The sequence below is a fragment of the Mastomys coucha genome, unplaced genomic scaffold (assembly GCF_008632895.1).
Source record: "Mastomys coucha isolate ucsf_1 unplaced genomic scaffold, UCSF_Mcou_1 pScaffold20, whole genome shotgun sequence".
NCBI classification, from domain to species: Eukaryota; Metazoa; Chordata; class Mammalia; order Rodentia; family Muridae; genus Mastomys; species Mastomys coucha.
In genome coordinates, this window is record NW_022196903.1 from 61,699,248 (window position 1) to 61,713,419 (window position 14,172).

Genomic DNA, 14,172 nt, shown 5'->3' on the forward strand with positions numbered 1-14,172 from the left:
CACTAGAGTATGGATGTTTGGAAACACAAGCTGAAAATGGAACTGGTAATTGGAATATTTAGGATACAGAAATTGGCAATGTTAATGAGGAACTCTCTTAACCACATTCTATTACCAAGTATAGGATGTTGTGAAGTAAAAGAGGGACGATGCCAATAACATCCTCGTGGGAACAGTTGAAAACTAGTCATGTGAGTATCAGCCCAGCTGTGAAGAGACTCTATGTGAAACTTCACACTGTCCATTCAACCCTGCCTTCGTACACACTATCATATTCAGTGTAATTTGCATGCCCCAATTAACACCTCAGCCTCTCTGATGACATATAATGTATGTTGTCAAGCTGAATGGGAAGGTGGCTACCACTCAAGGCCAGGACCATGCTGTCCGTAGCTCATCTCCTCAGCCTTCTTTTCCTCTATATCTCTGGTAAGGGAAATATTTACTCTTTCTCATGACATTCATTAAGTGTTCACAGTCTCCACAAAATTCTATGGTTTCCAAAGAAGTTGAGAGTCTTCATTTTATCTAATTATGGCACATTTGATTTATCCTTCTTACTTTTCTTTCATAAACAGATTCTTGGGCCGAAACAACGGTGACCCAGTCTCCATCATCCCTGTCCATGGCTGCAGGAGAAAAAGTCACTATCGGTTGCAAAACCAGCACAGATATTGATGATGATATGAACTGGTACCAGCAGAAGCCAGGGGAAGCTCCTAAGCTCCTTATTTCAGAAGGCAATACTCGTCGTCCTGGAGTCCCGTCCAGGTTCTCCAGCAGTGGCTATGGAACAGATTTTGTTTTTACAATTGAGAACATGCTAGCAGAAGACGCTGGAGATTATTACTGCCAGCAAAGTGATAACACACCTCTCACAGTGCTATGTCCTCTTACAGAAACCTGCAGATGCTGTTGGTGACCCTGCCTCAGCTGCTACTGTGAAGCTGTTCAGTGTGTGAATGTGGCAGTTGTTGGTGTTTATCTCTCCATGCACTCTCTCTTCCTTTTTCAGTTTCAGTTTCTCCTCAGCCTCCTTCCTGAAACACCTCTCTTAGAGACAGTAACAGCCAGCCTGGATGTAATTTCTCAGGGAAGCCACTTATCCTGCTGCACTGCAGAGTTACCAAGTTCCTGTCCATTGGCTCACTCACTCACTTCCACCTTTGAGAATGAATCAAAGAATTTCATTTGTGCTGAATTTGGTTTAGGTTCATATAGCATTGGTTACTATTCTTTTTGATATTATCTAATACCAGGAAATGAGCATCTCAATTCAGGATATATTGATCAGAAGAGTTTTAACTTGGTGAGCTGATGGGTTATATGGTTACCAACTTGTGCTCCTAAGAAACTTTAGAAAAATTATTGATATAGTATTGAAAATATATGATTTCATTACGGAAAAAAAAAACAAACTTCCTGGGGAGGGGGGAGAAGTAAAAGAGGAAGTCACAGAGAAGAGTCAGAAAGAAGAGGTGGATTCTCACAGACAGGTGCTTCCATATAGGGAGGGGGAGGATTTTCTCTCAATGGGCTGTAAATATTTTTTGGGGGTGAGTTGGGTCAGAATAGGAAGGAAGCCAATGTTAAGTTAGTGGAGAGCAGTAGCTAATCATTTGGGATTAAGGAATTATTAGGGGATGGTAGGAGCTAGAGAATGTTGATAAATCAGAAAAAGCCAGTTATGAGCATAGGTTCAGAAAGGGTCATTCATTATGTAAAGCTGTACCATGATAGCGGTATGGCTCCATAGTGACTGAGAGGTATTGGCAGCCTTGGCTCCTGGGAGCAATGGATCTTAATGAACAGATAGACTGAGCAGTTGGATGAGTAAGTGAAACCAGTCATTTTTAAGAGGTGGTGAGTTCTGTTTAAAAGGAGTATCCATCTCTCTAATGCAGATTAATAGGAGAGGCAAGAGTAGAGTCCTCAGAAATAATATGGCCAGGTGTACAAGGGGAAAAGTAAAAGTGTTATGTCTAGTGAAATGAGTATTACACTTTGAATGTTAGAGGTGCAGGGACACCCCAACAGAGGTAAAGTAAGAGTGGCAGTGAACAAAGCCAAGGACTGTAGCACACTGAGGTAAAAGAGTTCAATGGGAATTTTTTTCTTCCAGATGCAGTCAATCAGGAAGATAGTGAGTGGTTACACTGTCATATGTGCTGCACCCAGGTAAACTAGCAGAAGCAACACAGTGATAGGGAGCATGGAAGGAAGGGAGCAGGAGAAAAGATAGGACCAATAACCAGAAATGCATTTGGTCTGGAGTGAAAGTTATGAAGATCCTTTGCAGGTGGAACTCCTCCAGAATGCCTCAAATATCTGCTAGCAGATGCCTCTGGAGTGAAAGGAGCTGCTGTAGGGTCAGAATATATAGGATAGTTTACATGAATATTCCTGTTCAGGGATAGAGAGAAATCTGTTTATTTTAATAAAGGTGTGTACAGTAAATTAAATATCCAAAAGACCTAGCAAAAAGTACAATTATGGGATTAATAATGAGGAAAAATGACCAAGGTGAAGAACTTGTATGGGAGGGAACCAACAGCACATCCATAGGAGGAGGTGTGCCCTTTAATGTTTCATCTGATCCCTGTGACTTTGGGCTTCATCTCAAAACTGTTTGGATTTATTGGTGAGGGAATTGCATTGTTCAATGAGGGCCTAAACCCCATTCTTAGCAGTAAGGAGATGTACATCTACTTAGTTTTACAGTTCCACAGCAACCAAAGGAAAGGATGTTAAGATGATCTGAATATTTTTAAAGTTTTACTGAGAGATGGTGAGACAGAGAGGTTAACTGATGTAGAGAGAACTTCAAATTGGCTATTTTAGTTTTGAGTCCTGAAAAACAATGCCCAGAATGCCAAGAAGAGGGAACACTTGGGAGACTCATTATTCCCATGCTCAGAGGTCACCTAAAATGCTTTTAGGAGTTTGGGGGCACAGATTTCTCTTAACTGTTTAGGATGTCAAAAGGGAGATGTGGAAATGGGTGCCATTAGCATGCTTCAGAAGGGGATCCATCTATGAGGACATAATAGAACTTGACAGATAGCAAAGATCCAGAACATAAGCCAGCTTTTTCATGATAACATAAATTTTTTTGGTCCATGCTCTTTGAAAGGGGTATTATAAGTACAAATTGTGAGGAACATAAAGAGACAAAGTTGATGAGGAAAAAAGTTTCTCATCATTATTAGTACATGCTTTGTTTAGTGACATGAAATGTAATAGAAGCATGCACCAGAGTTCTATAGAAGGGTTGGGTGACTGTGGTACACTGGTATATTACATTACACTTACATTAGACTCCAGTATAAGGGACAAGAACCTGTAGGCTTTGTAAGGGATGTTATTTAAAGTCAGCATCTTGACTGACATATTAAAAGAGACATGGAGTTTTTTTTCATGGTTTTAAGACATTTATTGTAGAAAGGCAGAGAGAGAGAGAGAATAGAGAAGCAGAGGCCAGCTAAGGCCACATGGAGAGAGGGGGGAGAGAGGGAGAACAAGGAAGAAGAGCAAGAGGGTAAGAGGGGCAAGAACTTAAGAGCGAGATATGGTGTTCTATTAAGTTTTTGTCTAACAAAATTTCAAAGACAGAATTTGGATATAATTTTCCAAACATGTGAGTTTGGTGCCTGAGTATCTGGCTCCATAATTTTTTCAGTAAACAGGATAGTGTTCCATAGTTAGGAAGTACAACTTTTTGATTTGGTCTCAGCATTTAAGCAGATAAGCCTGCTTCTCAGCTGTGGGTGGATACTGTAGAGCTGAGATGGACCAAGGCAGGTCTTATCAGGAATAGAATCATTAGTGAGAAATAGCTGTCCAAACAGTATTTATGTCCCTTTAATTGTTAAAGTATCATACCAATCATTTTAATGTTGGTCATACCTTCCTGTTGTGTATTTAAGACCAAGTAGGTGGCCAAAATTATTGCTTGTTTTTGTACTGCTAAAATCAGTTAAGTATCTAGTTTTCAGGGGTCACTTTGGCTTGTGATGAATCTCTGACTCTTGGAGCAAGTCTTTATCCATTTCCCATCTTTGTGAGATAAGTCAAAAGCCTTGCCTGGCCTGGCTGTCGCTTTCCCTTGAAGCACTGAAGAATTTTTTTCCTCTATGTTGCCCTCCTCTTTGTCGAGTGGACTGTTGTTAGAATTCATCAAAGAGTGTCTTGATAGCCTCCCTCAACAAGAGAACAGGTGACTTCCCACAGTTGCAGAACATTTTTCAGAGATGACCCACAGTCCCTGCATACCTCACAGATCTTAAAGAGCAAGGGAGAAAATATTCTGTCTTTTAGTCCCTCTGACAACATTAGCATAGCTTCAAGTGTGGTTGTTAAACATGCAGAAGATAGAAGATTAAAGATAGGAGATATAAGATTAGTTACACTAATCCGGTTCTGTTGACTACTGTTTAATGTTTAAATAGTTAGATACTTCTAAATAAATGTTGATTCACATACATTCTAGCCAGTTTTCTTAATTGCTTATCTTAGACCTTAGAAACGTTAATCCCATACATATTATCTCTAAGTCTCATCTTCTACATTCCTTAAAAAATGTACTCAGAACTTCAAAACTTGTAAATAGTTTCTAATATATATTATCTTTATTCTGATAACATCTGTGCATCCTAATCTTCATATAAATTCTTCTTTACTAAAATGATTTCCATTGTTACATCCTTTTAAATTTTTTATTTCATGCTACCATGAGACATAGTACCATTAACAATTAAATTTATTCTTCTACATGCTAACTGCCAGTTGAGCCAGCACCATTTGTTGAAAATGCTGTCTTTTCCGAGGAACTGAAGCGTTTGCAGCCCCTTAGCACGAACAACAATATGAACTAACTAGTACCCTCAGAGCTCCCAGGAACTAAAACTCCAACCAAAGAGTACATATGGGGGGACTCATGGCTTCAGTAGCATGTGTATAGCAGAGGATAGCCAAGTTGGTCATCTATGGGAGGAGAGGACCCTGGTCCTGTGAAGGTTCTATGCTGCAGTGTAGGGGAATGCCAGGGCCAGGAAGTGGGAGAGGGTGGGTTGTTGAGCAGGGGTGGGGAGAGGGAATAGGGGATTGTTTTAGTTTTTTGTTTTTTTTATTTTAATTTTATTTTTTTCTTATTTTCTTTTTCTTTTTTTCTTTTGGAGGGGGAACCTGAGTAAGGAGATATTGTAAATAAAGAAAATACCTAATAAAAAAAAAAAGAAAGAAAGAAAATGCTGTCTTTTATCCACTGCATGGTTTTAGCTCTTTTGTCAAAGATCAAGTGACCATAGGTGTATGGGTTCATTTCTGGGTCTTCAATTGTATTCTATTGATCAACTTGCCTGTCACTGTACCAATCCCATGCAGTTTTTAATCACAATTGCTCTGTAGTACAGCTTAAGGTCAGGGATGGTGATTCCACCAGAGGTCCGTTTTGTTGTTGAGAATAGTTTTTGCTATCCTAGGTTTTTTGTTATTCCAGATGAATTTGCAGATTGCTCTTTCATAGTCTGTGAAGAATTGAGTTGGAATTTTGACAGAGATTGCATTGAATATGTAGATTGCTTTTGGCAAGATGGCCATTTTTACTGTATTAATCCTGCCAATCCATGAGCATGGGAGATCTTTTCATCCTCTGAGATCTTCAATTTTCTTCTTCAGAGACTTAAAGTTCTTGTCATACAGATATTTTACTTGCTTAGTTAGATTCACAACAAGGTATTTTATATTATTTGTGACTATTGTGAAGGGTGTTGTTTCCCTAATTTCTTTATTAGCCTGTTTATCCTTTGTGTAGAGGAAGGTCACTGATTTGCTTGAGTTAATTTTATATCTAGCTACTTTGTTGAAGTTGTTTATCAGGTTTAAGAGTTCTCTGGTGGAATTTTTGGGGTCACTTAAGTATCCTATCATATCATCAGCAAATAGTGATATTTGACTTCTTTCTTTCCAATTTGTATCCCTTTGATCTTCTGTTGTCTAATTGCTCTGGCTAGGACTTCAGGTACAATATTGAAAATGTAGGGTCAAAGTGGGTGGCCTTGTCTAGTCACTGATTTTAGTGGGATTACTTCAAGTTTCTCTCCATTTAGTTTAATGTACTGGTTTGCTGTATATTGCTTTTACTATGCTTAGGTATGGGCCTTTAATTCCTGGTCTTACTAAGACTTTTATCATGAAAGGGTGTTAGATTTTGTCAAATGCTTTCTCCTCATCTAATGAGATCATCATATGGTTTTTTTCTTTGAGTTTGTTTATATAATGAATTATATTGATAGATTTCCATATATTGAACTGTCCCTGCATCCCTGGGATGAAGCCTACTTGTTCATGACGGATGATCATTTTGATGTATTCTTGGATTTGGTTTGCAAGAATTTTATTGAGTATTTTTGCATCGATATTCATAAGGGAAATTGGTCTGAAGTTTTCTTTCTTTGTTAGGTTTTTGTATGGTTTAGGCATCAGAGTAATTATAGCTTCATAGATCAAATAGGGTAGAGTACCTTCTGTTTCTATTTTGTGGACTAGTTTGAGGAGTATTGGTATTAGGTCTTCTTTGAAGGTCTGATAAAACTGTGCATTAAACCCATCTGGTCCTGGACTTTTTGGTTGGGAGACTACTAGTGACTGTTTCTATTTCTTTAGGGGATATAGTGTGGGGCAGTGGTCTGCTCAGGTAACTTAGGCTCAGTTGAGTATTTGGCTTTGAGCCCTGGAGTCCCTGCAGCCAATTTCTGCTTGCAGTGGGTGGAAGGAGCTTAGCCATAACTCCTGAGTCTTTGGTTCCTGTTTCAGTCACAACCCCTCACAGCTGCCCATGCAGGAGATGTGTGTTCTATCAGGCAGACAATGCCCCAAGCTCCCAGCATTCCAGCTGGTCCCTATCCCCAGTCATCTGACCACAAGCCAGGCATGCCATGCCCCATACAATATAAGGGGCAGTTTGGCCCCTCCTCTCTCTCTTGCTCTTCCTCCTCTCTTTACTGCTCTTTGTTCTCTTCTTTTGCCTTCTTGTTCGCTTCCTTTCTTTTCTTTCTTTCTCTCTCTCTCCTTCTCTCCTCCTCTCCTTCCTGTCCTTTCCTTCTCTTTACTTAATCAGCCTACTTCTCTTTGCTACAATAAAATACTTCATTTATACATTGTCTCCTTTTTAACTAACATGCCATGCAGCCACAGGTCAACACCATGGAGAAAGAGAGCCATCAGCTTTAGCAGCAGGCCCTGCCTTTTGGTACAATAATATAGGACTGTTTAGATAGTTTATCTGATTTTGATTTAACTTTGGTACCTGGTATCTGTCTAGAAAACTGTCCATTTCATCCAGGTTTTCCAGTTTTGTTGAGTATAGGCTTTTGTAGTAGGGTTTCATGATTTTTTCGATTTCCTCGGTTTCTATTGTTTTGTCTCCCTTTTCATTTCTGATTTTGTTAATTAGGATTCTGTCTTTGTGCCTTGTAGTTAGTCTGGCTAAGGGTTTATCTATTTTGTTGATTTTATCAAACAACTAGCTCCTGGTTTGGTTGATTCTTTGTATAGTTCTTTTTCTTTCCATTTGGTTCATTTCAGCCCTGAGTTCAATTATTTCCTGCTGTCGACTCCTCTGGGGTGAATTTGCTTCTGTACAAAGCTCAAGTCCAAGTGATCAAGGACCTCCACAAAAACCCAGATACACTGAAACTAGTAGAAAAGGAAGTGGGGAAGAGCCTCAAGAACATGGGCACAGGGGAAATTTTTCTGAACAGAACACCAATAGCTTATGTTCTAAGATCAAGAATTGACAAATGGGACCTCATAAAATTACAATGCCTCTGTAAGGCAAAGGATACTGTTAATAGGACAAAATGGTAACCAACAGATTGGAAAAAGATATTTACCAATCCTATATCTAATAGAGGGCTAATATCCAGTATATACAAATAATTCAAGAAGTTAGACTCCATAGAACTAAATAACCCTATTAAAAATGGGGTACAGAGCTAAACAAAGAATTCTCAACTGAGGAATACCAAATGTCTCAGAAGCACCTAAAGAAATGTTCAACCACCCTAGTCATCAGAGAAATGCAAATCAAAACAACCCTGAGATTCCACCTCACACCAGTCAGAATGCCTAAGATCAAAACTCAGCTGACAGTAGATGCTGGCGAGGTTGTAGAGAAAGAGGAATACTCTTTCATTGCTGGTGGGATTGCAAGCTGGTACAACCATTCTGGAAATCAGTTTGGGGTTCCTTAGGAAATTGGACATAGTACTACCAGAGGACCCAGCTATACTACTCCTGGGCATATACCCAGAAGATGCTCCAACATGTAATAAGGACACATGCTCCACTATGTCCTTAGGAACTTTATTTATAATAGCCAGAAGCTGGAAATAACCCATATGTCCCTCAACAGAGAAATGGATACAAAAAATGTGGTATATTTACACAATGGAGTACTACTCAGCTATTAAAAACAGTGAATTTATGAAATTCTTAGGAAAATGGATGGATCTGGAGAATATCATCCTGAGTGAGATAACTCAATCACAAGAGAACACACATGGTATGCACTCACTGATAAGTGGATATTAGCCCAGAAGCTTGGAATACCCAAAATCCTATCCACAAACCACATGAAACTCAAGAAGAATAAGACCAAAGTGTGGATAAATCGATCCTTCTAAGAAGGGGGAACAAAATACCCATGGAAGGAGTTGCAGAGAGAAACTATGGAGCAGAGACTGAAGGAAGGACAATCCAGAGACTGCTCCACCTGGAAATCCTTCCCATATTACCAATCACCAAACCTAGACACTATTGTGGATGCCAGAAAGTGCTGGCTGACAGGAGCCTGATATAGCTGTCTCCTAAGAGGCTCTGACAGTGCCTGAGTAATACAGAAGTAGAGACTCACCACCATCCATTGGACTGAGCATAGGGTCCCCAATGAAGGAGCTAGAGAAAGAACCCAAAGAGCTGAAGGCTTTGCAGCCCTTTAGGACGAACAACAGTATGAACGAACTAGTACCCTCAGAGCTCCCATGGACTAAAACATCAACCAAAGAGTACACATGGTGGGACTCATATCTCCAGCAGCATATGTATAGCAGAGGATGGCCTAGTCTGTCATCCATAGGAGGAGAGGCCCTTGACCCTGTGAAGGTTCTATGCCCCAGTGTAGGGGAATTCCAGGACCAGGAAGCAGGAGAAGGTAGGTTGTTGAGCAGGGGTAGGGGGGAGGGAACAGGTTTAATTTTTTATTTATTTTATTTTATTTTTTCTTTTTTTCAGAGGGGAAACTGGGAAAGGAATCATGTAAATAAAGAAAATATGTAATAAAAAAAAACCCCCTCATGTCAATGGTTCCAAGAGAAGAGTTGAGACAATTAGCCATTATGAGATCTTGTAGTATGGTTCCAGGATTACTTGTAACTCCCCACATGTTTGGTAGACATAAATATCATCAGAATATATGGAGTGCAATTGTGCTCTGAACAATGAGGCATGAAGAGAGGAAGAGTTGACTGTAAGCCTATTTTACTCCTAGTTACCTTTTACAAAAACAATTACTAAATTATTGTATGACCAGAGCCATGAAAATCATTTGCTAGGATACATGAAGCAGAAAGCATTTTGTTATTAACACACCATTAACATTCATGCTACACCACCATGAGATGTCTCAGTAACCAACACAAAACACAACTCACACTTTCATGAAGAGATAGTTTACTCTGTATTCAAGTGTGAATGACCTTGTTAGAACAAAGAATTAGCTTACTCCTCCTCATTCCTACCAAGTTGTAGCTGCCTACCACCACACATATGAATGGGTCTTCTGGAATGGGAGTCAGAGCCTGAAAAATTAAGGGAACCAGAATGCGGGAAGGGGTTTAAAAAAATGAGACCGAGGCATGGTGTGCTTTCAGTCGGCCATCATTATTGAACTCTCTTGTTACAAGCAGGTAGGTAGAGAGAAAAAACCTCCCACAGTCCGTCAGCAACACATGGCGCAATCAGAAGCTTCATCTTCAGTCTCTGGAGGCGGGACTTCCGGTGTAACAGGCACTTGGAGAGAGGCGTGGCTATTAGCAGGAGGTTGGAGAGAGGCGTGGCTATTTATGGCAAGGCAGGGTCTGACAGAACCAGTCCTCAGCTGGAGAAGGGCCACAAGTTATTAGCAAACTGTGATAATATCCATTTAAATCTCATTTATGGGACTGGGGAGACAAAGTCTAGTAGTCAAGATAAATAAATAATAGCATTTATTTATCTTGAAAGAGACATGGGTTTGATTCTCAGCCCCTATATGGTGGTTGACAGCTGTCTTTTATTATTTATGTATTTATGTATTTATTTATTTAATATATCTGAGTGCTCTGTGTTCACACACACACACACACACACACACACACACACACACACACACACCAGAAGAGGGATGTTACAGATGGTTGTGATTCATTATATGGGTGCTGGGAATTGAACTCAGAACCTCTAGACAAGCAGTCACATTAACCACCTCACACCTATCTTTAATATCAGTTTCAGTGGACCTTGCACCATATTCTCTCCTTCAATGATACTAGTCATGTACATAACGTTGTTAGGGACATGCAAACAATACATTCATTCATTTAAAAAAAAAAAGCAGTTCATTGTATGAAGACAGATATTCAGTTGTATGCTTTTTAATGTACAGAGGCTATTCTTCTATCCTTAGCATATGTAGAGATTTTATTGTAATTACTTTCAAATATTTATGTTGAATTTTCTTGATTTATGAATTTATATACTAATATGATTAGCCTCCCCACCTTTGCATTGGTTCATTAGCATATCAAGGCCTGTTCAAGGCTGGGCTCCAGTCTGAAGTGCTGGGTGGACTGCCTGGGGCTTGCCTCTGAGGGTTACCTTTAATCATTGCAAAGTCAGGCTCACATTATTCCAAGTTACACAAGATGGTTTCAGTTATGTTTCTAACAAATGAAGAGCCTTCTTAATGTTAAGGTTAAGGGTAATTTTATGCAATGCTTTTGGTTAGTGTTAGGGTTAGGATTATGATTATTGCTAGGGTTGCAATTCATATTAACATTAGTACTGTCGTCATGGTCAATCATATGCTTAGTGTAAGGTTAGAAGTATTGCTAGTGATAAGGATAGACAAAATGTTAGAGTTTGGGGTAAGGTTTGGGGTTCAAGGTTAGGTTTGTTAGGTATAGGTTAAAGTTAAGAGTAGGATTTCTGGTTACAGGGTAAGTGTAGGATTAATGGTAGCACCAAATCTACTATTGTCAGGGAACAGGTAATTCAGGATGGGAGAGATATTTTTGTGTTGAGCTGCAGCTAATCGGGCAAACTTTGGACACCTTATCCATGTGTGCGGGTAACATAAAACAAAACCAAACCAGAAGAAAACATAGAGGCTGAGCAAAGCTACATCCTATTCAGGAAAGCACAGAGACCTTTGTCGAAGTGTTCAGCTGATCATGATAACAGAAGATAACAATTCCATAGGTACACCTAATTAAAAAAAAAAACCATAAAAAGGGAAAAGCTGCATCCAGGATCTAGTTAATCATGAAAAATGTCCAAAAGCTGTTACTAAAGCCTAACTAAAACTGGACATACCTGTGTCTAGTTCTCCAAACAGTCAGCACTCCTCCACATGGATGTCTTCGTAGAGCTTGAAACATGTATATACTGGTGCAGAAGGAGAACATGACATCCTAGTGTCACCTAGTGCATGGACATGCACAAAGAGCAGAGTACAAACATGTCCATGTGTACATGAAAACACTTGTAGTAGTGCATAAGGAAGTAGTAGTACACCACTGCACACAGATGTATTGGCACATCAGTACATATGGTAGACAGTGCATATTAAAGCAGTGCATATGGAAGTATTGGAAGTACAGTGTACAAATAATATGCAAGTAAAGCAATATGAATGAATATGCAATTACAATACTCAACAGGGATGTATTTGTATGGTAGCATATGTGAATGTGGTAGTGGAGTAGTACATAATTATACAGTCATGTAGAATTGGTCAAGAATGAACTGTTCGGCCACATGCTTGGATATACATAGGTACAGAGGGAAGTACATCATTTTGTATTTACATGTACAAATTACTACACATGAATTTACTCATACAGCATTTTATGTGGCTGCAATAGTAGGACAGTGTTTGCTGACATATGATCAAGGAGTGCACATGATTGTGCCAGTATAGCAGCATACTTACATGTACTAGAAGAGCACTACACATGGATGTACTAGTAAAGAACTGCATATAGATTTACTATTAGAGTAGCAATTATAGTTGTACTCCTACAATTTTATACACAGATATCCTATTATAGATGTAGACATAGTTGTGCTGTATATACACATGTGCTGTGTATACAAAAACATGTAGGTATGTGTTATAGCAGGAGAAATAGGCAAAATAGCCAACCAACTCTCATGGAAATACTAGACAGGGGCACACATGGTTATGTGAGTATCGTAATATGCTTGAAAGCAATAGTATTGCAGCTCACATGTATGTGTCACTAAAGCACTGCCTATGCCTATCAGTGTCTAAGGAAAAACAGTTGTCCTACTACTGAAGCACAAACCGATGTGCATGTTCTGAAACAATTGAGCACAGGGGTATACTGATATCACATGACTATCTTAAACAGCAGTGTTGGAGGAGCAGATTGGAGAACATCAGCGTATTGGGTGAGCAACGCACCTCTATGTAAACATACAGAAACAAACTTGCATTACTACTTATATATGTACTAACTGGACAGTACTATACATATATTTATTAGTAAAGAAGTGCAAATTAAGACTATTATTGCATTGCACATGGACACATGGACACAGATGTTCAGAAGTAGAAAAGTACACCCTGATGTTCTACTAACGATGTGTCCATGTATTTCCTGGTAACTAAGAACACATGGATGTCCATGAACAGCAATCCACACAGGCTTATTATTACAAAAGTACACATGGAAATCAAATACAGCAGTACACATAGATGCATTATTGTAGGAGATATCACACATATACTCTCAAAGCAGTACACATGCATGTAAGAGTACAGCTATACTCAGACATATTGTTATAGAGACACACAAATGTGATGAGTCCTACAGCACAACTTACAGAAGTGTTACATCACTTTTCATGGAACTAGACAGGATACACTGGTACATCACTAAAGTCAATGTACTAGAAGAACAGTGAATATCCATCTATTATTAAAGCACTACCCAATTTTAATATACATCAATAATTATAATTATGACATAATTATAATTATAATTGTTATAATGACAGTGCACTGCAACTGCAGCAGAAATACCTTTTTGGCCTATGTAAAGGCAATGGGTCCTTAAGAATAACAATCTAGGTGTGCTGACACACCCAGGATCAGAGGTGAGCAGGAACCAATATCTGTCCCAACACTGGGAGTAACTGGGAGCAGCAGGACCAGGCACACAGGAACTCCACCGGCCCTGTTAATCGGGTTCCTTCTGGTCTGTCTGGGCTGGGGTCCAGAGCAGACCTTGGGTGCAAGCTCTGCAGTCAGTCCCACAACACCCAGAGGAAGTTCCAGTCCTAGATGCTCTGACACACCCAGGATCAGAGGTGAGCAGGAAACAACATCTGTCCCAAGACTGGGAGTAACTGGGACTAGTGGGACTAGGCACACAGGAACTCCCCCAGCCCAGTGACTCCGGTTCCTTCCCATCAGTCTGGGTTAGTGTTCTGAGCAGACCTTGGGCACAAGCTCTGCAGCCAGTCCCACAACACACAGTGAAAGACACACTCCCAAGTGATCTAACAAGCCCAGGATCCCAGGATCCCAGAATCACAGGATCACAGAGACAGCTTGACTCTGAGGAGTTCTGACTCAACCAGGATCACAGGAAGGACAGACTCCAGTCAGATTTAGCAAGGGCAGGTAGCACTAGAGTTAATCAGATGGCAGGGGGTTGGGAGGAAGGGTGAGAAAATAAACAACACAAACCAGGGTCACTTGCCATCATCAGAACACAATTCTCCCACCATAGCAAGTCCTGGACATACCATCACACTGGAAACACAAGATTCAGATCTACAGGTTCAATGCAATCGCCATCAAAATTCCAACTCAATTCTATACAG

The 14,172-nt window shown here is 39.8% G+C and overlaps 1 gene segment (V, D, J or C); it reads left to right on the forward strand.

The window, feature by feature from the left end:
- Positions 1-300: 300 nt before the first annotated feature.
- Positions 301-922, forward strand: LOC116099870. The segment is given in 2 exon segments: positions 301-429; positions 579-922. Coding segments are annotated over 2 exon segments (426 nt in total).
- Positions 923-14,172: the final 13,250 nt, after the last annotated feature.